Source organism: Electrophorus electricus, chromosome 11 (genome assembly GCF_041902795.1).
Source record: "Electrophorus electricus isolate QZ-2024a chromosome 11, ASM4190279v1, whole genome shotgun sequence".
Classification (NCBI taxonomy): domain Eukaryota; kingdom Metazoa; phylum Chordata; class Actinopteri; order Gymnotiformes; family Gymnotidae; genus Electrophorus; species Electrophorus electricus.
In genome coordinates, this window is record NC_137507.1 from 8,180,788 (window position 1) to 8,203,469 (window position 22,682).

At 44.7% G+C, this 22,682-nt stretch overlaps 1 protein-coding gene across 11 annotated transcripts in view; it reads right to left on the reverse strand.

Moving 5' to 3' along the window:
- col7a1l (collagen type VII alpha 1-like) overlaps positions 1-20,532 on the reverse strand; it is a 69,695-nt gene extending 49,163 nt beyond the window's left edge. For 6 of the 11 annotated variants that reach the window (XM_081722910.1, XM_081722906.1, XM_081722905.1 and 3 more), the window contains exons 1-20: positions 20,362-20,529; positions 17,116-17,296; positions 15,956-16,115; positions 14,907-15,000; positions 12,141-12,314; positions 11,038-11,201; positions 10,596-10,725; positions 10,370-10,486; positions 10,051-10,206; positions 9,369-9,485; positions 8,861-9,007; positions 8,637-8,756; positions 7,392-7,550; positions 6,713-6,826; positions 6,270-6,419; positions 3,091-3,228; positions 2,449-2,595; positions 2,061-2,180; positions 1,442-1,588; positions 897-1,172 (exon numbers count right to left, since the gene is read on the reverse strand). In XM_081722910.1, the coding sequence (XP_081579036.1) occupies positions 897-1,172; positions 1,442-1,588; positions 2,061-2,180; positions 2,449-2,595; positions 3,091-3,228; positions 6,270-6,419; positions 6,713-6,826; positions 7,392-7,550; positions 8,637-8,756; positions 8,861-9,007; positions 9,369-9,485; positions 10,051-10,206; positions 10,370-10,486; positions 10,596-10,725; positions 11,038-11,201; positions 12,141-12,314; positions 14,907-15,000; positions 15,956-16,115; positions 17,116-17,296; positions 20,362-20,437 (2,887 nt within the window). In that variant the 5' untranslated portion in view covers positions 20,438-20,529. Of the gene's footprint in view, positions 1-896; positions 1,173-1,441; positions 1,589-2,060; positions 2,181-2,448; positions 2,596-3,090; positions 3,229-6,269; positions 6,420-6,712; positions 6,827-7,391; positions 7,551-8,636; positions 8,757-8,860; positions 9,008-9,368; positions 9,486-10,050; positions 10,207-10,369; positions 10,487-10,595; positions 10,726-11,037; positions 11,202-12,140; positions 12,315-14,906; positions 15,001-15,955; positions 16,116-17,115; positions 17,297-20,361 lie in introns of all 11 variants that reach the window. The other 5 variants (XM_081722908.1, XM_081722904.1, XM_081722909.1 and 2 more) reach the window with 3 other exon arrangements.
- Between the last annotated feature and the right edge of the window lie 2,150 nt (positions 20,533-22,682).

Sequence of the window (22,682 nt, forward strand, 5' to 3'; positions counted from 1 at the left end):
ACACACACTTTTCGCCTGTCTTGCTCTCTACATAATCACACACCTTTCGCCTGTCTTGCTCTCTACATAGACACACACTTTTCGCCTGTCTTGCTCTCTACATAATCACACACCTTTCGCCTGTCTTGCTCTGCGCACACACACCTTTCGCCTGTCTTGCTCTCTACATAATCACACACCTTTCGCCTGTCTTGCTCTCTACATAATCACACACCTTTCGCCTGTCTTGCTCTGCGCACACACACCTTTCGCCTGTCTTGCTCTGTGCACACACACTTTTCGCCTGTCTTGCTCTCTACATAATCACACACCTTTCGCCTGTCTTGCTCTCTACATAATCACACACCTTTCGCCTGTCTTGCTCTGTGCACACACACCTTTCGCCTGTCTTGCTCTGCGCACACACACCTTTCGCCTGTCTTGCTCTGCGCACACACACCTTTCTTCTGTCACTGTGCTCTGCTCCCTCTCCCCAACCCTTTCAACCAGATTTTTGAGATTTTCCCTTCATCAAAGGTTTTTCTTCTTCTGTTTAAATAGCTGTGCTACTAAAACCTCTTAATTAAAGCAATCTGTCATTTATAAAATCCCTCATCAGAACAGAACAGGTAAATGTTGTAATTTACTCTTAGGTTTGAGGACTGTGATATCACAGGGTTTTAATGAACACACATTATTCAAGGAATTAAAACACAGATTGTTCTCTGTTTGTATACACAGTAAATACAAATACGTTATTTAAGTAATTCCAAATAACACCAGCATGCATGTTCAGACTGCGTACCGTAAGCCCAGTTATTTAACAAAGCCAGTGCATTTAGGATATCTTCTAAATACGCTGTAGGGAATGTGAAAGGTTTATACATGCATTTACCAAGAAAGATCTCACAATATACCTGGCCTGGGTTGGGGGGTTCCAGTGGAGGATGTGGTTTGGCCATTAGCTGCCGTGCTGAGTGTGCTCATGGCCTGTACGGTTTTAGTGACGTCAGGCTTGGTCGCGGGTCTCTGAGTGGTGGTGGTGGTGGGCTTGCTGGTTTCTTTTTTGGCTGTAGTAAGTGAGTTTTTGAATGTAGAGTGAACACTCAGGTCTCTGTGAGATGCAGTCAGGACATGCGCTGGATCAGGGACAGGTGTGATGGTCGGGACAGGAATGAGTCGAGAAACCCCCACTGGAACATAATCACACAATCGATCATATATACATATATGTCCAGCAATAAAGAAATCAAATGATTCAATTGTGTTGCAGTATAACTCTTTTCAGTGGAAATCTAGCCTTCTTATGATCCTACTGACTATTTGTGTTAGTTTGCAAGCCACATCCACAGCAAGCTAACACAGCCATGCCTATGACTAAAATATTTCATATCTAGAGTGAGACCTAAGCTCAGTAAGCTTCCCACCACAGTGCACAGCTCAGAGGAGGATCCGCCCTTACATATCCTTTTGGTGAAGGTTGTCACAGGGCCCTCCACCTCTCCATAGAGGGGCTGGATGGTGAAGATGTAGGTTCTCCCATACTGCAGATTTTTTATCTTATAGGAGGTGAAGCCAGAGCCCAGTATTTCAATGGTACTGTGAAGTTCTGCAGGAATCAGAACATCAGAAAACAACCATTTAGTCACTCGTATTCATATAATCATAATTCCTATTTACTGGTTCCCAGCATAAACGCTGTGATATGTCTGAGCGTGCATTTTATGGTGCATTTTTCACCATAGAGTTTTAGAAATTATCAATAAAACAGCAGTTACAGGCTGTAATTGTATATTTGTAATGTAATAATGTAATGCATTTATCATACTGATGTACTTATTAATGAGAGCCTTTAAGAAGCAGTGTAAGTATTTCAGTGATAAGGTGGCCAGATGTGTGTGTAGCTGACGACATAATTCAGTAGTTTAAATTAATTTGAAACTATTCGCTGTCCCGACAAACAGAAGGAAAGAAATAAGAAGGAAACACATATAGAGCTTCTTTTTTTATAAGGGCTGACTGGATTTTCATACTGATGTGGTTAACGTAATCAAGTGTGAGACGGAGAGCAGCGGTCAGACCTGAGATACGTCTCCAGGAGAGGTGGTACCCCGAAGCTCCTGACACACTGGTCCAGTTCAGCACGGTGCTGTCATCCGTCGTGTTCAGAGCACTGAAACCATTCACTTTAGGCAGGTCCACTGTAGCATGAAATCAAAGTAGATCAAGTCAATAGCCTGAATACACAGCAACGTATATTGTGGTACAATAATTTCCCTTAAAAAGTTGTAACTTAACACTCATTACTGTGGATAAAAGTACGCTTGCAGTACAGTGTAGGAAATAGAACAGTACTACGCAAACGAAATGTGCACTGGAGACAGAAAGTACAGGAAAGAGTTCAGCTCCCTTTCCAGCTCATACATGTGAGCACATGTGTGTGTGTGTGTGTGAAGGGGACGGGCGCACGTGTTCGTGCTGTTAGCATGGTGGAGCCCCTTTCCTGGTCCTGCATCACAGACGACACCTGGATCTTGTAGGCAGTGTTGGCTAGCAGTCCGGTAATGGTGTATGACGTAGCGAACGAGGAAAGCAACTCACTCTTCTCTCGTCCCCCTGGCAAAATTAGCAACAGCCTTAAGCAATGGACAAGTCGGTATTCAGATTCAGTGCTCAGGATTATGAATTCAGCATTCAGATTCAGTATTCAGGTTTATGGATTCAGTATTCAGATTCAGGATTTTGGGTTCAATATTCAGATTCAGTATTCAGGTTTATGGATTCAGCATTCAGATTCAGTATTCAGGTTTATGGATACAGTACTCAGATTCAGTATCCAGGACTATGGATTCAGTATTCAGATTCAGTACTCAGGATTATGGATTTAGTATTTAGATTCCGTATTCAGGTTTATAGACCAGGGAGGTTTGAAAGATTTGGAAATTGTGCTGAATTGCAGGCATAAATCAATGGAAATGCATTTTCATTCATTCTTTGAGTTGTTCAAGATTGAGCAGAAAATAAAACATTCATCTACATGTATGAGAGAGACATATTGTAGTGGGTGTATCATTGCATGACCTGTAAAATATATCAGTAATAGGTTCCCACCATTAAAAGGGCTCCAGGTGACCTTGTAGCCAGTAACCTTTGGTGTTTTCTTCCAGGTCAGGAGAAAGGAGTTCATCCCAATATCAGTCACTTTCACATCTCGTACGGGCTCAATGCGCTCTGAATCAGTCAAGGACGCTGCCGAAAGAGCAGGATAAAATTAAGGTCAAATCAAGACTGTGTTTCTGTAAACAACTGCGACCTTGAGTCTGTGAAGGCGCTATATAAATTTTAATTATTATTATTATTATTATTATTAAATGGACAAGATTAGCACAAATAAATGGCACAGAGTTTGGTTGAATCACATCAATAATCTTTTCAGTGGTTCCCAACAGAAACAGCTGAATGACTGATGCAGCCTGATCTTACATGAACAAGGTGGGAACATTTGTTTTGTATTACGTGCAAAAAAATATATAGATGACCAAACTCACTTAAAGAAAAAGAAAACCAATGACACTGAACGCAGTCAATTTACAGCATTCAACTGATTCTTTTATCCAAATTGCCTTACAATTTGAGCAACTAAGGGTATTATTCTGGAGCCCAACAGTTGTAACCTGGCAGGGGTGGGACTTGAACTGGCAACCTACTGATTACCAGTCAAACACCTTAACCACTGAAGCACTATAACCCTGTATGTAGCACAGCTGCTATTGTCCAACACAGATTATTGTTGGATTACACCATAAATCACTTGAAGTGTAAAGTAAAAACAAAAATGGTAGTTGGTGCAGACTGTTGATAAACCCACGCTACTGTATTTCACCTCATGTTTGGTGATGTACTATTGATAGAAATGGTGCATTCTAGAGGGAAAAAAATTTATTTTAGTGTATGTTATTTTAGCATGCCTCTGCTTTTCACAGTGTGAGGCTCTGTGAGGATGAGATGATAACAGTCATGATGACACAAGTCACACAAGCACACACATACACACACACACACACACACAGATACACAGATACACACACAAAGGGAAAGAAAGTTAAAACACATGCTGCCTTACACAGCTAAACACTTAAGTTGGGGCCTTAAAATACAGGAGGTGTCGATCAATCAGCCGTTATCTATGGGAACAACAGGCGGACCCCATCCTCTTCAGTCTGCTCTGTGACTGAAACCAGCAATTACGCCATCAGCTATTTCCTCTTATGGCTTTGTTAAGTAAGAGCTGTCACCAAGTCATTCATCAAGCACTGATGCACACAGACTGATATGCAACCTGATATGCAGAGAAATATAGAACACTCGCACGCAGAAGAGAGCACCATGGCAACGGTGTCCCTGTGCCATAGTCGGGCAATGGACTAAACGGACCACGCAGACAGCATGGACAACACGGACCACCGTCTCACAAAACTCTAACCCTAACCATCCCTAACCCTAACCCTAACCAACCCTAACCCTAAACCTAACCCTAACCAACCCTAACCCTAAACCTAACCCTAACCCTAACCCTAACCCTAACCCTAACCAACCCTAACCCTAACCAACCCTAACCCTAAACCTAACCCTAACCCTAACCAACCCTAACCCTAACCAACCCTAACCCTAACCCCTAACCCTAACCTAACCCTAACCCTAACCAACCTTAACCTTAACCCCAACTCTAACCATAACCCTAACCAACCCTATCCCTAACCATCCCTAACCCCAACCCTAACCCCAACCAACCCTAACCTTAACCCTAACTCTAACTAACCCTAAGCCTAACCCTCACCCTAACACTAACCCTAACCAACCCTAACCCTAACCTAACCCTAACCCTAACATTAACCCTAACCCAACCCTAACCCTACAATAACCCTAACCTAACGCTAACCTTAATCCTACAATAACCCTAACCTAACCCTAACACTAACATTAACCCTAACTCTAACCCTAACCTTAACCTAACCTAACCCTAACCGTACAATAACCCTAACCCTAACACTAACATTAACCCTAACCCTAACCCTAACATTAACAATAACCCTAACCTAACATTAACCCTAACACGAACCATAACCCTAACCCTAATGCTAACACAAACCCTAACAGTAACCTTAACATTAACCCTAACCCTAACCTAACCCTAACTCTACCCCTACTCCTACCCCTAACCCTAACCTAACCTAACCTAACCTAACCTAACCCTAACCCTAACCCTAACCCTACATTAACCCTAACCCTAAACCTAACCCTACAATAACCCTAATCCTAACCTTAACCCTAACCTAACCCTAACCTAACATTAACCCTAACACTAACCTTAACATTAACCCTAACCCTAACACGAACCATAACCCTAAACCTAACAGTAACAATAAGACAAACCCTAACACTAACACAAACACAAACCCTAACACTAACCTTAACATTAACCCTAACCCTAACGCTAACACTAACCCTAAACCTAAAGCTAACCCTAATGCTAATACTAACCATAACCCTAACACTAACCCTAGCCATAACCCTAACCCTAACACCAACACTAACCATAACCCTAACTCTAACACAAACCCTAATAATAACCCTAACACTAACCTTAACATTAACCCTAACCCCAACACTAACATTAACCCTAACACTAACCCTGAACCTAACACTAACCCTAATGCTAACCCTAACCCTAAACATAACACTAACATTAACCCTGACACTAACACTAGCCCTAACACTAATACTAACACTAAACCTAAACCTAACACTAACCCTAACCCTAAACATAACACTAAACCTAACACTAACATTAACCCTAACACAGAACAGGAATACACTCTGGTCTTCTACTCATGTAAGATAGTTAAGTTGTGTTAGACATTCACTTCCATTCACTAATGCAGGGTGGCCAGCTGTGGTGCATATTTACCAGCAATTCCCACAACAAAGTTGTTTTGATAAGTGTGAGCATTCCTGCAAATATTACCACTGCGTGACTCTACCCTCTGTACTCTACTACCAGTGTTCACCTAGATGGGGTAGTGGAAGCTCAGTGGTCAAAGTACTTGACTAGTAGTCAGAAGGTTGTCAGTTCAAGCCCCACTGTTGGGCCCCTGAGCAAGGCCCTTAACCCTCAAATTGTACTCACTCATAATTGTAAGCTGCTTTGGATAAAAGCATCAGGTAAATGTCTGCCTGCAGCAAAAGGTGACTGTCACATGCAAGTAAAGATTTTGGACTTGTGTCAATACCTGTCTGCTGCGTGAGAGAGATTTCTGGCCCCTCCGTGTTGCCATAGAGCGCATAGATGCTGATGGAGTACAAAGTGTTCGGCTGGAGGGGCGTGATGAAGTATTCCAAAATGCTGTGGTCCAGATAATGGCTATTTGGACTTTCACCATCTGAGAAAGAAAACACACACACCATCTGTGTATGAACTTTGTAACTAAACTTTTGTAGCGAAACTGTTTTTTTGTGAAACACCCCTAAGTACAGAGGGGCTTCGTAGTTGTGTTATTTAAGACTAGGTGTGTTACTTAAGCATTTATATATGTTACTTAAGGGTTTAGGTGTGTTATTTAAGCCTTTAAGTGTGTTACATAAGGGTTTAGGTGTGTTGTTTAAGGGTTTAGGTGTGTTGTTTAAGCCTTTAGGTGTGTTACTTAAGGGTTTAGGTGTATTACTTAAAGCTTACTTTGGCTCCAAGTCAGTTTGTATTCTGTAGCCCCTACAATGGCATTCCACGCCACACTGATAGAGGAGCTGGTGTAGGACGTCACCTTGAAATTCGACACATAGCCGAGAGGAGCTGGAAACAGAGGACAGACCGTGAGCTTGAGCTCTCTGTGCACTCTGTATTCCAAAAGTGAGATTTTGTAGACTACAGATACACAGTGTATAATATGCATTCAATGTGATATATCGTGGACATTTAGTGACAGAACGGGCAATGGTCATTTGTGATATGCACAATGTGTGTGTGTGTGGATTTGGTGTGTATTTGTGTGTGTGGATTTGGGTGTGTATTTGTGTGTGTCTGTATGTGTGTGTGTGTTTGTGTGTGTGTGTGTGTGTGTGTGTGTGTATGTGTTTGTGTGTGTGTCTTTGTATGTGTCTGTGTTTGTGTGTCTGTATGTGTGTGTGTTTTTGTGTGTCTGTATGTGTGTGTGTGTGTGTGTGTGTGTGTGTGTGTGTTTTTGTGTGTCTGTATGTATGTGTGTGTTTGTGTGTGTGTGTGTGTGTTTGTGTGTCTGTATGTGCATTTTTGTGTGTCTGTATATATATATGTGTGTGTGTGTGTGTGTGTGTGTGTGTGTGTGTGTGTGTATGTGTGTGTGTGTGTGTGTGTGTGTGTGTGCATTAACTTTGCTTACAGGTCCTGAAAGTGGCTGTGATCCCAGGTCCTACCACACGTCCAAAAAGCACATAGAGAGACAGGACATACTCAGTGTCATGGACCAGGTTCTTTAGGACATGCTCTGTAGTGCTGTCATTCAGAGCTAACTGCCTGGGCCGATCTCTCCCCACAAATTCTGAAAGGTACAAACACACATATTTATACAGTCACTACCACTATTCTGATATTCCCCTGTCTGAGTGTTTCAAATTGGCAGAAAAGAGGATTTTTTGAGAAGAGAGAATTTCTGAAGACATGAGGCAAGGTTTAAAAACAGCTATATGGAAAAGGTTTCAGGTGAACTTGGTAAAGCTCTGTGATCTTTCATCTTGTCTTGATCAATCCTTCAAACGCCTCCTACCTACTCAAGCTTTCTTTTTCATTTCTTCTTTGTCCTGATTTAAACTTGGTCGTGAAAGTGTGAGTCATCGCTTTCCCTTCATTACCGCATGTCCACAGGTTGATGAGTTTATGTGGAGGCTAACAGCACGTCAGCGCTGACGTGAGCCAGCCTGCTTCCAAGGCTCTGTTTTGATTGGGGTTTCCGGGGCGACGTCAAATCCACCTTGGGCTCCCTTCTCATTGTGGATGTAGTGTGTGTGCATGCTGCCCCGCACGTGCACGCCTGCACTTCTGATTGACAGATGATGGAGAGAGTTGCTGAACCTACCCAGCAACACCTCGCAACATCACAAATACAACACTTCAGACGGAGAGAAAAAAGAATGAAATAAGGAACAAACAAAAAAAGTGAAAAGACAAAAGAGAAAGAACAAGAAAGACAAAAACAAAGAATGAATGATGGTGAGGGTAGCTAGCAGAGAGAGAGCAGAAACAGGTGAGCAGGTGAGTGGATGAACAGGTGAGCAGGTGAGTGGATGAACAGGTGAGAGGGTGAGTGGATGAACAGGTGAGCAGGTGAGTGGATGAACAGGTGAGCGGGTGAGTGGGTGAGAGGGTGAGTGGATGAACAGGTGAGCGGGTGAGTGGATGAACAGGTGAGCGGGTGAGTGGATGAACAGGTGAGCGGGTGAGTGGATGAACAGGTGAGCGGGTGAGTGGATGAACAGGTGAGCGGGTTAGTGGATGAACAGGTGAGCGGGTGAGTGGATGAACAGGTGAGCGGGTTAGTGGATGAACAGGTGAGCGGGTGAGTGGATGAACAGGTGAGCGGGTGAGTGGATGAACAGGTGAGCGGGTGAGTGGATGAGTGTAGTATTACCGGGTGTGGGCCCCCATGCCAGCCTGTATCCCGTGGCTCCGGGAACGGCGTTCCAGACAGCCATGGCCTTGCTGGTGCTCAGAGCAGTGGCTCTCAGAGTCTGCACTGCACTGCTGTCCACTGCCACACACACACACACACACACACACACACAGAGAACAGAGACAGTGTTACCACGCTCTCACACACACATATTTTCTTCTGTGCTGCCCTCTGCCGCTTACATGTCTTGGCCTTGGCAGAGATGACAGGCCCTTCAGTATCAAGGAAGACAGGGTTGATGGAGATGGTGTACTCCACGCCGGGATGAAGACCCTGCACCATGTAGTAGTTGTAGTTCTCTCCCAGGTTCACACTTTCTATGTGGCCCTCTGGAGACACATATGAAAAAAACCACATGCCCTCGTGTCAATCACAAATCATTTTACATAAATTCTTTTTAAAAATCTAATTTGCTCTCCCCAAATATATGAATATCATTTTATATCTGCACATGTAGCACATGTTCATATCTAGAGAGACTTACAATTACAACCATGTGATAGTGGTGAATTCAGGGTTGCCCAAGGACTTTTACTGGTATAGCACAGAGACCCAGTCCCCCACAGGAGAAGCAGGCGCGCTACACTACACTACATCAGCCATCAGTGACACGCACACTTATCTGCTTGATACACATTTACGTTGTCATGAGCATGTGCTGAAGTCCTGTCAGCGTGGACACCCCAGTACCTGCAGACGCCCAGGTGAGTCTGTACCCTGATGCTCCCCTCACAGAGAGCCAGCGCGCCTGCACCGTGTCCGTAGTGGCGTTTTGCACCAGCAGCTGTTCGACTGGCACAGACGTCACTGTGACACACACAGGAGATGTTTCTGGATGTGTCGCACGCAGCATGAAGGAGCGTTGTGTGTCACACACCATAGGATGATGATACACGTCCATTTGTTGAAATGTTTTACCACCACCTAGTGGAGAAATCCTCCCCACCACTGCATGCATGAAAGCACCAGTTCTGTTGTTTATTGGTACACTAACCAATAAACAGGACTGACATCACGTAAACGTTGGAAATTACATCAGTTCACTGTATAATATTGAGTAGGAATAAATTTAAAACAATCCATTGGAAAAAAAGTAAGAGAAAATGATTGTTAAATAGCTAATTACAATGGCAGAATAATAACTATAACCATAACTTTACAGCAGAAATAAAACACTACACTTTTGTGTATTTTTCCTCATCTTATGTTTCAAATCAATACCAGAGGTGTGAGACGGATACGAAACCAGTATGAGACACACAGAGAGACCAATACGAGACCCAAACAAGACCCAGGCAGCAAAGTCTAGTCAAGTGCAAGTTCAATTCAAGACCAAATTTAAATGAAAATAAGAGAGAGAGGAATTTCATACAGGTTCTGCCAGTGACAGACACAGGTGCGCTGCGACCCTCAGGGTACTCTGCGTAGATGCTGACTGTGTAAGTCTTATCCTCCTGCAAGCTGTCAATCACGTGAGAGGAAGTGTCACCCTGGAGCTCCTGCTCATAGGTGAGCCCCGGGCGGTCGGCTACAGCAGGGATCACAGTCACAGGAATGCAGCAAATCACGCCTCACACGTCTTCAAAACCCGCCGATAACGTCACGCATCCGTGTCCGTTATAAAGTGTACATTATAATAGCACAGGATGCGTTCAGAACGCACTTCTCTCAAGAGGGAAGCCAACACTCACATCTTGGGATGTAGATTTTGTAGGCGTCTACGTAGCCGGGCGACGCAGTCCAGCCAAGACGCAGAGAGAACAAGCCTTCTTCCATCACGCGGAAGTTTGCTACGGGTGGCACAGGAGCTGGGACGAACACACACACACGTGTGGATGATGGGGCACGGGGCTGCTTGTTCTTTGCCTTCCTATGGCAAATATGGTATGGTGGAAAAACACGTTGGCTTGCACTTACTGGTCTCTGTGAGAGTAGTGGTAGATTCCCCAATGAGCCCGGGGTAAATGGCATAAACAGTGAGGGAGTACTCGGTTTTGGGGGTCAACCCTGTTACCTTGGTGCGCCACACATCCCCCTTCAACTCAACCTGAGACAGAGTGGCAGGTTTTACACAGCGTTTGCTTCCCTCTAGTTCATTTGTATCAGATGATCAATTATGAGATACAGAAATCTTAGGAGCTTGTCACATACAAGTACTTCATAACTCAGGCGTTAAAGGCATCAATACTAAATAAATCACATGGATCTGTTACAGTAAGTAAATATGTACACTAATAAAGTAGTAGAAATGCTCATTTAGCATGAATCTTTCTTGTCTTACTCCTCGTGTGTGTGTGTGTGTGTGTGTGTGTGTGTGTGTGTGTGTGTGTGTGTGTGTGTGTGTGTGTGTGTGTTTGACCTGTCTGTGCTGAGCTGGGAGCAGATGGCTCTTCTGAGACATTGGGGCGATGAGCAGTCTGTAGCCTGTCACGTCTCCTGTGGCCTGGGTCCAGGAAAGCTGAAGTGAGCTGTAGCTCAGCTCAGTGACCTGTAGGTCCCTGGGGCCTTGCACCCGTTCCACTACTGATGGAGAGAGAGAGAGAAACAGACCAACAGAGTAAAGATGAAGTCTTTATATACTGGATCTTTTTGCTTTTATAGTGAGCAATATTTCAATATTTGTTAGTACACCAAGAGCTGTTTTTTTTTTCTGGTAAAATGCAGAGCATGTGATACTTTCGAGATTGTGTGTGTGTGTGCATGTGTTTGCGTGTGTGTGCATGCATGCATGTGTGTGTTGTGTGTGTGTGTGAGCATGTGTGTGTATGTGTGTGCACGCATGTGTGTGTGTATGTGTGTGCGTGCGTGCATGTGTGTGTGCGTGCTGTGTGTGCGTGCGTGTGTGTGTGTGTGTGTGTGCATGCTGTGTGTGTGTGTGTGTGTGTGTGCGTGCGTGCATGTGTGTGTGCATGTGTGTGTGCATGTGTGTGTGCGTGTGCGTGCGTGCGTGTGTGTGTGTGTGTGTGCGTGCTGTGTGTGTGTGTGTGCGTGCGTGCATGTGTGTGTGCATGTGTGTGTGCATGTGTGTGTGCGTGCTGTGTGTGTGTGTGTGCATGTGTGTGTATGTGTGCGTGTGTGTGTGTGTGTGCGTGCGTGTGTGTGAGTGCGTGCGTGCGTGCGTGCGTGCGTGTGTGTGTGAGTGCGTGCGTGCGTGCGTGTGTGTGTGTGTGTGCGCGCGCGTGCGTGCGTGAGTGCCTGCGTGCGTGAGTGCGCGCGTGTGTGTGTGTGTGAGTGCGTGCGTGTGTGTGTGTGTGAGTGCGTGCGTGCGTGCGTGTGTGTGTGTGTGCGTGTGTGTGCGTGCGTGCGTGCGTGCGTGTGTGTGTGTGTGTGCGTGCGTGTGCGTGCGTGTGCGTGTGTGTGTGTGTGTGTGCGTGCGTGTGTGCGTGCTGTATGTGTGTGTGTGCGTGTGTGTGTGTGAGTGCGTGCGGACGTGCGTGTGTGTGTGTGTGTGTGGCTTCTCACCCGGTGGGCTGTGTTTAACAGGCCGCGGAGGCTCGGAGGCGGTGAAACACACTCTGCGGGAGAGTTTGGGCAGCAGGTGCTCCAGAAGAGAAGTGTCTGGGCTGAGCATCAGGTGTTCCTCAGAAGGCTCACTCACCATTCTCCTCAGCTCCTCCGGATCAGCATCCCTCATGCCTGAACAACACACACACACACAGTACTGACTTCATGCTGATGTACCAATCATCTGTAGTGCCTGGTAGGTTGAAATGACAAATTCTCTGGCACTGAACAATTTCTCTGAGATCAGGGAGATGTTTTGTGAGTAGGATCCTCTTGTGCTCCTCCCTGCATTCACAGAGTTTCTTGTGTTGTTGTGACAATGATCAATAAGTCTCTGTCTTCTGGCGAGATGTCACCTTGTTTAAGGTAAATGCTGAAAAACCCAACCAACAAGAACAACAGCAATAACAACAACAAAACAATCTGGACTCTGTCCAGTTTTCTCTGACTCTGTTGTCTGTCAGAGAGAGAACACTAAAATACTTTTACTTTTTACATATAGATGACTTCAACAGCTCCAGCGCTTTTTAGATCTACTCACCATCAAAGTCACTCTAGCTGAGGTGGATATCTTCAAAACCCCAAGACCAGCCTAAAAACTAGGAGTGATCACATGTAAACTAGAGAAATCGAGCTCTCAAATCACACTAAAACTAGAGAGATCGAGCTCTCAAAATCACACTAAAACTAGAGAGATTGAGCTCTCAAATCACACTAAAACTAGAGAGATTGAGCTCTCAAATCACACTAAAACTAGAGAAATCGAGCTCTCAAAATCACACTGAAACTAGAGAGATTGAGCTCTCAAATCACACTAAAACTAGAGAAATCGAGCTCTCAAAATCACACTAAAACTAGAGAGATTGAGCTCTCAAATCACACTTAAACTAGAGAGATCGAGCTCTCAAAGTCACACTTAAACTTGAGAGATCGAGCTTTCTGTGCATTATGCCTCAGCTTCAGGAATGAGGAGTGTATGTGTGTATGCACTTTCTGCACAACAGAGTAACTTTGCAACAGGATTCAAAATATCCTTTAAAACCATGTCATAACTACTGAGGTAAGCAAGAACTGAAAGAAGACAGTCTAGCCCACACCCTGCTAGTCACATGGAGAACTGTGTCAGCACCATGCCTGCTGAAACCTCCCATTACCTTTACCAAGGGGGTGTGGCTTACTCTGTTTGGCCTGTGTTGTGTGACAGATTCATGCAGCTTCATTCACCAGAGACTCAGTTTCATTTTCCGTGTTTGAATTCAGATCCCTCTCAGACACTGAACCAGCCACATACACTCACTTAATATCAAACTCTCCCAACTTTATATCAGACTCTACACTCACATACTCTCGCACTCACCCCCAACATTATATCAGACTCTACACTCATACTCACACTCACGCCCAACTTTATATCAGACTCTACACTGGTCCCCAACTTTATATCGGAATCTGCACCCACCCCAAACTTTATATCAGACTCAACACTCACATACTCTTAAACTCATCCCCAACTTTATATCAGGCTCTACTCTCACATACTCTTACACTCACCCCCAAATTTATGTCAGACTCTACACTCATCCCCATCTTTATATCTATATATTCTCTGCACTCACATACTCTTACAATCACCCCCTACATTATATCAGACTCTACACTCACATATTCCTACACTCACCCCCAACTTTATATCAGATTCTGTATCTGCCACACATTGTTACAACTCAACCTCTACACTTTTTTGGTACATGTGTCTTACAGGAGATTGGATAGAATATTACTATGTAACAGGATCAGAAACAGCACTATGGAAACAGGAAACGTTTTGTCCAGGGGTGCAGTTACACACTGTAGTCTGCCTGCTGCCAGGCACTCTTCATCAGACACTCTTTACCCTCTTCATCACTGGTCACCAGATCTCTCCTGCCAGGATATTCCAGAGGATGCAGGTCGTTCTCAGCACCGTACAAACCCAGAAATGCTGGTGGTGTAGTAGAGGACGCTGTGCTGGATGCATCAGGCAGAGTAGTCACGGTAGGCATTTTAAACATGTTTAATGGCACTGACAGGATTGTATTGAGAATGCTCACCCCTCCCACAAGTACCCTGCTGTGAGTAGCTGACCACAGGGGAGCAACCAATGGATGACTAACACAAAAATGTTAACAGACCGGAGTCACGCATGTTAACAGACCGGAGTCACGCATGTTAACAGGCCGGAGTCACGCATGTTAACAGACCGGAGTCTCTGACTCACACCTATAACGATTTGTAAGTGAATACATGTTTCTAATGTCTGGATGTGAACGAGCACTGGTGGAGTGTATGCTGGCACATGTGCCGTACCAGTGTGCGGTGGAAGCATGCAGCCAATGTGTGGAGCAACTCTTTATGTTATTTATGCCTCCTGGGGCCAGATTGATTAGAAAGCGTGAGTGTCAGAGCAGGAGGTGAGCAGGAGGGGACAGGCCTGGTGAGAAATCGTTGCAATTAACCGGCCACCTGCTAATGAGCTGTAATTATGTCCCTGCTCAGGGCACTTAGAGGGGCCAGGAGTGAGAGTCAGGGCAGCACGGCTGAACAGTCACACACACACACACACACACACACACACACACACACACACACACACACACACACCCACACACACACACACACACACACACACACACATACACACACACACACACACACACACACACACAACGTCTCTCTACACCTTACCGATTGCAAAGAGAGAGATCCCACCATCAGCCACGGACTTAACTGGCCCGTCAATCGGATCATCTGATCGGCCCGCAGTAATCAGAACTGCAATCTGAAATGACACCAGAATACCACACTTTTTCGGACATGATCCAGACAACCTGAAGTATTCTGAACAGAAGACTGCAGTAGCTAGATAGCATCACGTAAATGCCACGAAGCTTTTGGGCCAGTCTGAGATCCGATCAGCAATAACATGGAATGTGGAGTTAAAACGTTTTTCACCATCTGCAGATTCAAAGAGTGATGGTGTGAAGGGGCCCACATGCTACCCAGACGGTTCTGTAACCCAGACTAATATCCACATCCCTGGGCTACAGGATGCGTTTTAACCTCTGACTGAATAGATCCCAAACACGTTCCAACATGCCAGACCTGTCTCACACAGGAATTATTCCCCATTATGAAAATTCATCCTGTGTGTTTGAAGTTCAGCTGAATCAATAGAGACAGGGTCAGGTTTTTAATATACACCAAATACGATTATGCATATGCATGTGCACACGTGCATGTGTGCATGAGTGTGCGTGTGTGTGTGTGTGTGTGTGTGTGTGTGTGTGTGTATGTGCGTGTGCGCGCGCTCGTGCGCATATATGTGTGATGTGATTTTAAATAAATGCCAGTATCTCTGCAGTTCCTTCCAGCCAACCTCTTGGTCTGCCCTCAGTTGCACACCAGGTGTTTTTCTTTCTCTGCAGATGCAGCAGCTGTATGCAACGTGAAAGTTTAATGATCTCCTCAATCTGACACAGTGGCGCGCTAACATAACACAAAGCACCGCGCAAGTCCTCCAACCATAAGCCGCGTGGAGTGAAACTCATGATACCTCTATGATAAACACACAAAAGAGAAGTTATGGATCAGGGGTACTGAATAGAATGGAGGACTACTGAACAGACCAACATTCAGTACAAGAAGCACTGACACCCCAGGCATATTTTCAGCAGAGCTCCTCATCACGTCTCAGGTAAAGGGGTGTTGTTTTTGCTCTGTGCTCTTGGTCACACCTTGGGAGTGTTGTCCCGGACGATGGCCGGGCTGAAGACGGAGTCCACGAGGAAGTCAAGCGCGAGGCCCGTGCGGCTGGCTCCGCCCTCGTATGGGAGGCCGTCCACAGCACTCAGCACCTCCTCCAGGGTAGAGTAGTCTGTCAGAGCAATCCGCATCCTGGGAACAGAGTGCACACATGCACACACACACACGCACGCATGCAGGAAACACACACATACAAACATACATATACATACACAAACTCACACGCTCCTCATTTTCTGTACTTGCATGGACCCACATTTGTGGTTAAACTACAGCTCAGTTTTTCATGAACCTGAAACTAATACTAAACTTCACCTGACCCATACACATGCACAAACACACACTCCCTCATTTTAATCTTCAGGTTCCTTCCCTGGGCATAACCCTAGTTTTTATTATTTCAGGTCTGCTTGGAAAGCTTTTAAAGATGCTTGTTAAAGGTTTTCGATATATTTTCCTCATTAAAGTCACAGTAAGGAATTTCTAAACCACTGACAACAATATGACTGACAATATTTTCTCAACCAGGTGCGTAAAGGGTTCAGGAAACATGCAAAAACTGTGAATGCAAAATGTAAAGACCAAACCCAAAGATCACTTTAATGTTTTAAATAATTTATTTTGTAATTGTTTGAACTGAATGTCAAAATTCCTATTTTTAATTCCTAAAGAATTTGAAAGACATCATATTTAAATCCAGTAAACATATTCTGTAAATGTATCATGAATAAAAGCACAGGACTCTAAAAACCCTTTATCTACTCACTCCAAAGGGTTTTAGAGAACCTATTTTAGCAGGTGATGTGCACTGAGAACACAATCTCATTTTTAAGCATGCCCCAAGGATAAAGGTGTCCCCTGGAACACCCTGGGATCAAATACCTTGCTGCAGGCAGCCCTGCCCAGCCTAACCCAGCGTAGCCCAGCCCAGCTCAGCCCAACCTAACCCAGCCCAGCTCAGCCAAGCTCAGCCCAGCCTAACAGTGCTACACGGAATTCACCTTTGGATCCAGAAGCCCTGCAAAACTCCAATGTCCATTTGGCAACAAATTAGTGTCCCTCCTGTATTACAGACAGGACCCTGAGCCACTGAGCAACCTATGACCCTATTCTACGTCATGATGTACTCTACCTGGGAGTGTCTCCGTAGACAGTGACGCCAAAGCGTACTCCATCCATCCCCATCACAGTGTTCTGGAAGGACCGGATCATTTCGGCCATAAACTCTTTAATCTGTCTGAAGGTGGAGGGACCCACTGACCATGACTCGTCCACCAAGAACACGATGTCTGCAGGCATGGCTGTGTTACACTCTGAGGAAAAAAACAAACACAGCATCATGTCAGCGCTTACACACACACACACACACACACACACACACAGAGTGTTTGTTACACAAAACTCCAAAAGATTTCTTGTGATAACTAAGTCATAGCGTTTCAATATAAGTGATTATATTTACTGTATAGTGTTGTAATGACCTGATGCAAATGAAGTTTACTCTTTATTAAATTAGGACCCAAAAGAAAATGCCGCTGCTTAATTCTAATGAGGGGTTAAAAAGGGCGTTCCTCGAAATCTCCACTAGATGGCAGTATGACTTCAAGGAAAAATTGACAGATAATCCAATTGGCAACATAGGAATTTCCAAGAACACAGCAACCAAATCACGCTTGAACATTTTCCAGTATTCCGTTTCACAAAAAAAAAAATGGTAGGGCAAAAACTCATCAGTATGTACGCGCAGATATTGTATATCCTTTAATCCTTTCATTACTGATCCGCTCACAGTTCCTCAGTATGGAACATCCTTCCAGAATGATCTATACTCTGCATTTGAGTAAACCACAAAAACATACCAGACACAGTGGGGGAAAAAAGAAATGTAATTTCCCACTTACAATTCCTTAACCAGTCTAATTCCCATTTTTAATAATTATGTTATTAATATGTTGTATTAAGAACAGCTGTTTATGCTGAACATTGTCCTTTATCATTGCTTTCCTATACTCAAACATTCCAAGGATTTCTGTACATACAGTATGTTGGAAAAATACCAAAATAAAAAAATGTAAGTACCCATAATTATTATCACTTCAGCAATCGGGTCTGGGCCACTACATTTAATGGTTCAGAAACCCAAAGGGTCATGAGAGGAAAACCAGATAAAGTACAGCCCCACACCGTCTGCGAGGCCGTCTGGAGAGCAACTAACCCGGACAAGATTACTGCCAGCAGCAGCAGCTACTGAAGGGCCAATCCAAAAAAGAATATGAGGATTATCTATTTTACACGCTCACACTGAAAGGTCAGAGGAAGAGAGCCGTATTTACACAACGGCTCCATCTTCAGTCTCCCCACTGCCTTCCAAAGGTGCGGTACGTTGAGCACTTCTCGTTCTCTTACTGTAGGAACCACAGCACATTCATTTTCAATGCTGACATTTAAAATAGGCAGGCGGCCTCCTAATACACTATTTCTCAGTCTAAGTAAATTCTGTTGCCGCAGTATTGATTCTTTGTCTTTTGCGTGTGCAACTTTAGGAGAACGGGACTTTAGCAGAGCGGGAAACCACAGCTGAAGTTGCGCTCTGGAGTTTGTCTCTTTTCTGTGTGAAGGCCCCGCCTTACTCGAGGATGTGGCATACGTGGGCTGGAGGCAACGTTTCGGACCCGGACACGTCCGTCCCGAGGATGATTCAGGTGCAGGTGAAGTGGAAACACAGCTGACACAGACAGATGCTCTTTGTCTATGACTGTCTGTCTGAGCTCGGACACGAAAAGCAGATGTGCGGAATCACGACTAGGCTTGGCAGAATGAATCCAGGGCTGGACCGCTGATGCTTCAAACGCTTGCATGTGTCTCTCCACCCACACATTACTTCTCACTCCCTCCCTCCCTCCCTCTGTTCGTTCATCCATAACTGTGCAGTTAGCCTGGAACCACTCTTCACTGGGTTGCGGTCAGAACAAGCACAGCACCATAGCCAACTACATCCACTTCGAGTGTCAACCCCTGGCTCTCTGACGCAAAGGAGCCTTTTTGGGGATCGGCACTGACGCCTGTTTCCTCACCGGGGACAGGCTAAAGGCATCGTGATGACACACACCTCATCTCACTTACCAGCACCAGACAGATCAGCTCAGCAGCAGAGCCAGGAGCACCACTGGGAGGACACACTTCTGTGCAGCTACACAGAGTTCCACAACACACTCAGAACATGTCAGCCTAAGCCCAGTTTACTATAAGAGTTTAATGACTCAAATTTAATAAATTGGCATCTGGGATTTAGCAGGGATTAAAGCAGAGCCATTCATACCCAGACTAAAATTACTCAACCTATCGCATTCCTCAGTCTTTATGGGTTGAGCCAACACATCAGCAAGTACAAGTAGAGTTAGTTAGTCTCTCAAACTCACACTAGTGTTGGGGCAGAACTCAACTACAGTCTGAATGATTCTGGTCCCTCACAACATTTTTTGCCACTCACAGTAAAATTCCAGAAATACTGCACTTTATTTATGCAGGGGTTTAGTAATCATTCTTCATGCTATGCTTTCAGCATGTAATGAAGCCTGCGCGCACACACGCACACAAACACACGCACACACACACAAAAGGCATGCATAAACAGGTAGGAAGCACTTTGCAGCGTATACTTTCAGTGTTTCGGGTGCCTCGTTCTCTCAACCTAGTCAGGGTATGACAGAGAGGGTATGATTTACAGTGGAAGACCAGTTCAACTGCAAGTGGCAGAACTGCACACAGCAGGCATTCAGATGTCCATCTAGTGCCCATTTAGATGCTGATGGGAAAGACAGATAAGGTTAGACTGCCTGTTTTAACACTGTAATATGTGGGTAGAGTGGGCAGATGGACATATAGACAAGAACACTGTAATATGTGGGTAGAGTGGGCAGATGGACATATAGACAAGAACACTGTAATATGTGGGTAGAGTGGGCAGATGGACATATAGACAAGAACACTGTAATATGTGGGTAGAGTGGGCAGATGGACATATAGACAAGAACACTGTAATATGTGGGTAGAGTGGGCAGATGGACATATAGACTGAGAGGGGAAAAAAATATTTCCAGAAAGTACTACTCAAAAACGTATTTTTCTGCCTCTGTGTTGGCCCGTTTTCAAAGGAAAGGAGTACTAAAATGTGAAAAAATAACCCCAAACAAGGAATAAGTTACTGTTGGATTTAGTTTCAATGAAGCGAATTCAAAGCTAGTGATTTCCCTGAATATACAGCCTGAAACCCTTCAGTGAACACAAGCGTTTGTGTTGGCATCTCGTCCTGGTCTGTTAAGTAAACGCAGCTGGTGTTGTCACTATACATCACAGAGAGGACGAGTGTGCATCATACCTTCAGCTTGTGCGGAAACACGCTGATATGATAGCATGACGGACAGGAGGAGGATCCACACATAACGATGATCCATGCTCTCTCTCTCTCTCTCTCTCTCTCTCTCTCTCTCTCCTTCTCTCTATCCCCCCCCTTTCTCTCTCTCTCTCTCTCTCTCCTTCTCTCTATCCCCCCCTCTCTCTCTCTCTCCTTCTCTCTATCCCCCCCTCTCTCTCTCTAACTTCTCTCTATCCCCTCTCTCTCTCTCCTTCTCTCTATCCCCTCTCTCTCTCCTTCTCTCTATCCCCTCTCTCTCTCTCTCTAACTTCTCTCTATCCCTTCTCTCTCTCTCCTTCTCTCTATACCCTCTCTCTCTCTCTCCTTCTCTCTATACCCTCTCTGTTTCTCTTTCTCTCCTCCTCTCTGTCTCTTCTCTCTCTTCCCCTCTCTGTCTCTCTGTCTTCTCCTTTGTGTCTCTCTCTCTTTCTCTCTCTTTTATCTCTGCTCCTGTAGCTCCTCTTCTCTGGCCTGATATCCTGTGATGGTGTCCAGCGTCACGTTTTTCAGTTGCGCACCTTTATCTGACAAAGAGCGAGAGAGCGAGAGAGAGAGAGGGGGAGAGAGAGCGAGAAACTGATCAATATCACAAAGCGATATATAGAGAAACGCTTTCAAATATCAAGTCAGGTGTATCAGATGTTCTTTGAGTGTAATCTCAGGCAATTATGTCATATTCACCCATCTGAGCATGAGTGCATTTCAGAGCCTAGAACCAGAGGGCAGCACATGCCATTAGTTGAAAAACAGCACATACGTCAAAGTAAAGCTCTTGGTTTTTTTAATTGCAAAAAAAACATTTTTAATAAATTGTGAAAACATGTTAATACATTTATTTGTATTTTCCTGTCAAATTGGCACAGACTGTACGTGACTGTGATTTACTGTCAGGGCAAGCTGAACGGACCGTATATGACTGTGATGGATCTATTTATGTGCACTTGACTGAGCACTGCAGTGGAGGACAGTGAAATCCTACTACTGAAATCAGGGTGAAATTAGCGTGCATATTCTTTACAAATAAACCTGATAGAAACTGCCAGCCCTGACCAGTGAACAGGTTTTAAAATGGTTGCTCGGTAATCTTCTGATATGTAAACCCTTACATTTCTTAATACCTGACCCTAATTTTAAGGTTGTCTAAGCCAGAGAACCACTGAAGTCTCACTGCTAGATCAGACATCCCACATACTAGCTGGTGCCAAATGGAAAACGCCTAGAAAGAAGTGGTGACCAGCAGCCCTGGTAGGACACGGTGGAAGACATAAATCACCCTGCCATCTCTTAATTAACCAGCCGCTTCCTTTTTAATAGCGTCAGTTTGTTCCCGTAAAACATATTTAAGTTTGGTCATTATATATTCAGTGTTAATTACGATACGGTAACATACCGTATGCTTAATTCACACCTCCCACCCAGAACTGTGTGTGTGTGTGTGTGTGTGTGTGTGTGTGTGTGCATGCATGTGTGTGAGAGTGTGTGCGTGTGTGTGTGAGTGTGTGTGTGTGTGTGCGTGTGTGTGCGTGAGTGAGAGTGTGTGCGTGTGTGTGCGAGAGTGTGTGTGTGTGTGTGAGTGAGAGTGTGTGAGGGTGTGTGTGTGTGCGTGTGTGTGTGTGTGTGTGTGTGTGTGTGCGTGCGTGCGTGTGTGTGTGTGTATGTAAATAGAGTACATACGGTATAAGTATATAAGTAGTAAACGTATATTCAGATTACTATTCCACACTGGTTGTGAACTCTTACTGTATTTTTAAGTGAACTAGAGAGTCACAACTTGCTTTTTATCCCTTAAAGGATTGTAGAACTTCAGACTGATGAGTCATGTGTCCCAAGGCCATATATGCTAATCACAGACAAGATTCTTATAAAGAGCAGTGGATGCAGAGAGTGTCTGTCAAAACTCATGGCTTGGGAGAAGGCCCTCCCCTCCACTGCACCAAGGTTTAAACACTAGGGCTCATCCATCATCTACACGCCAGCAGCATCAAACAAATATTGGCATCACAGAATGAGAGCTCAGAAGCTACAGTATTAACGCTTCCTTACAGAGACCCAAGTCCTGCTGTACTAGAGCTAGGAACCAGAACCCAGTGGAACCAGAACCAAGTGGAACCAGAACCAAGTGACAATTACCTATCCAGAGTTGGACATAGGATGTCAAAGAAAGAGAAATGTAAAAAATATTTTTAAAAAGTGTAGACAGTGAACAGTTAGTCAACCGCAAACATAAAGCACTGGCATAATTAGGCAGACTAATTCAAAATCTGGCATTTAAGTTTGCAGTTGGA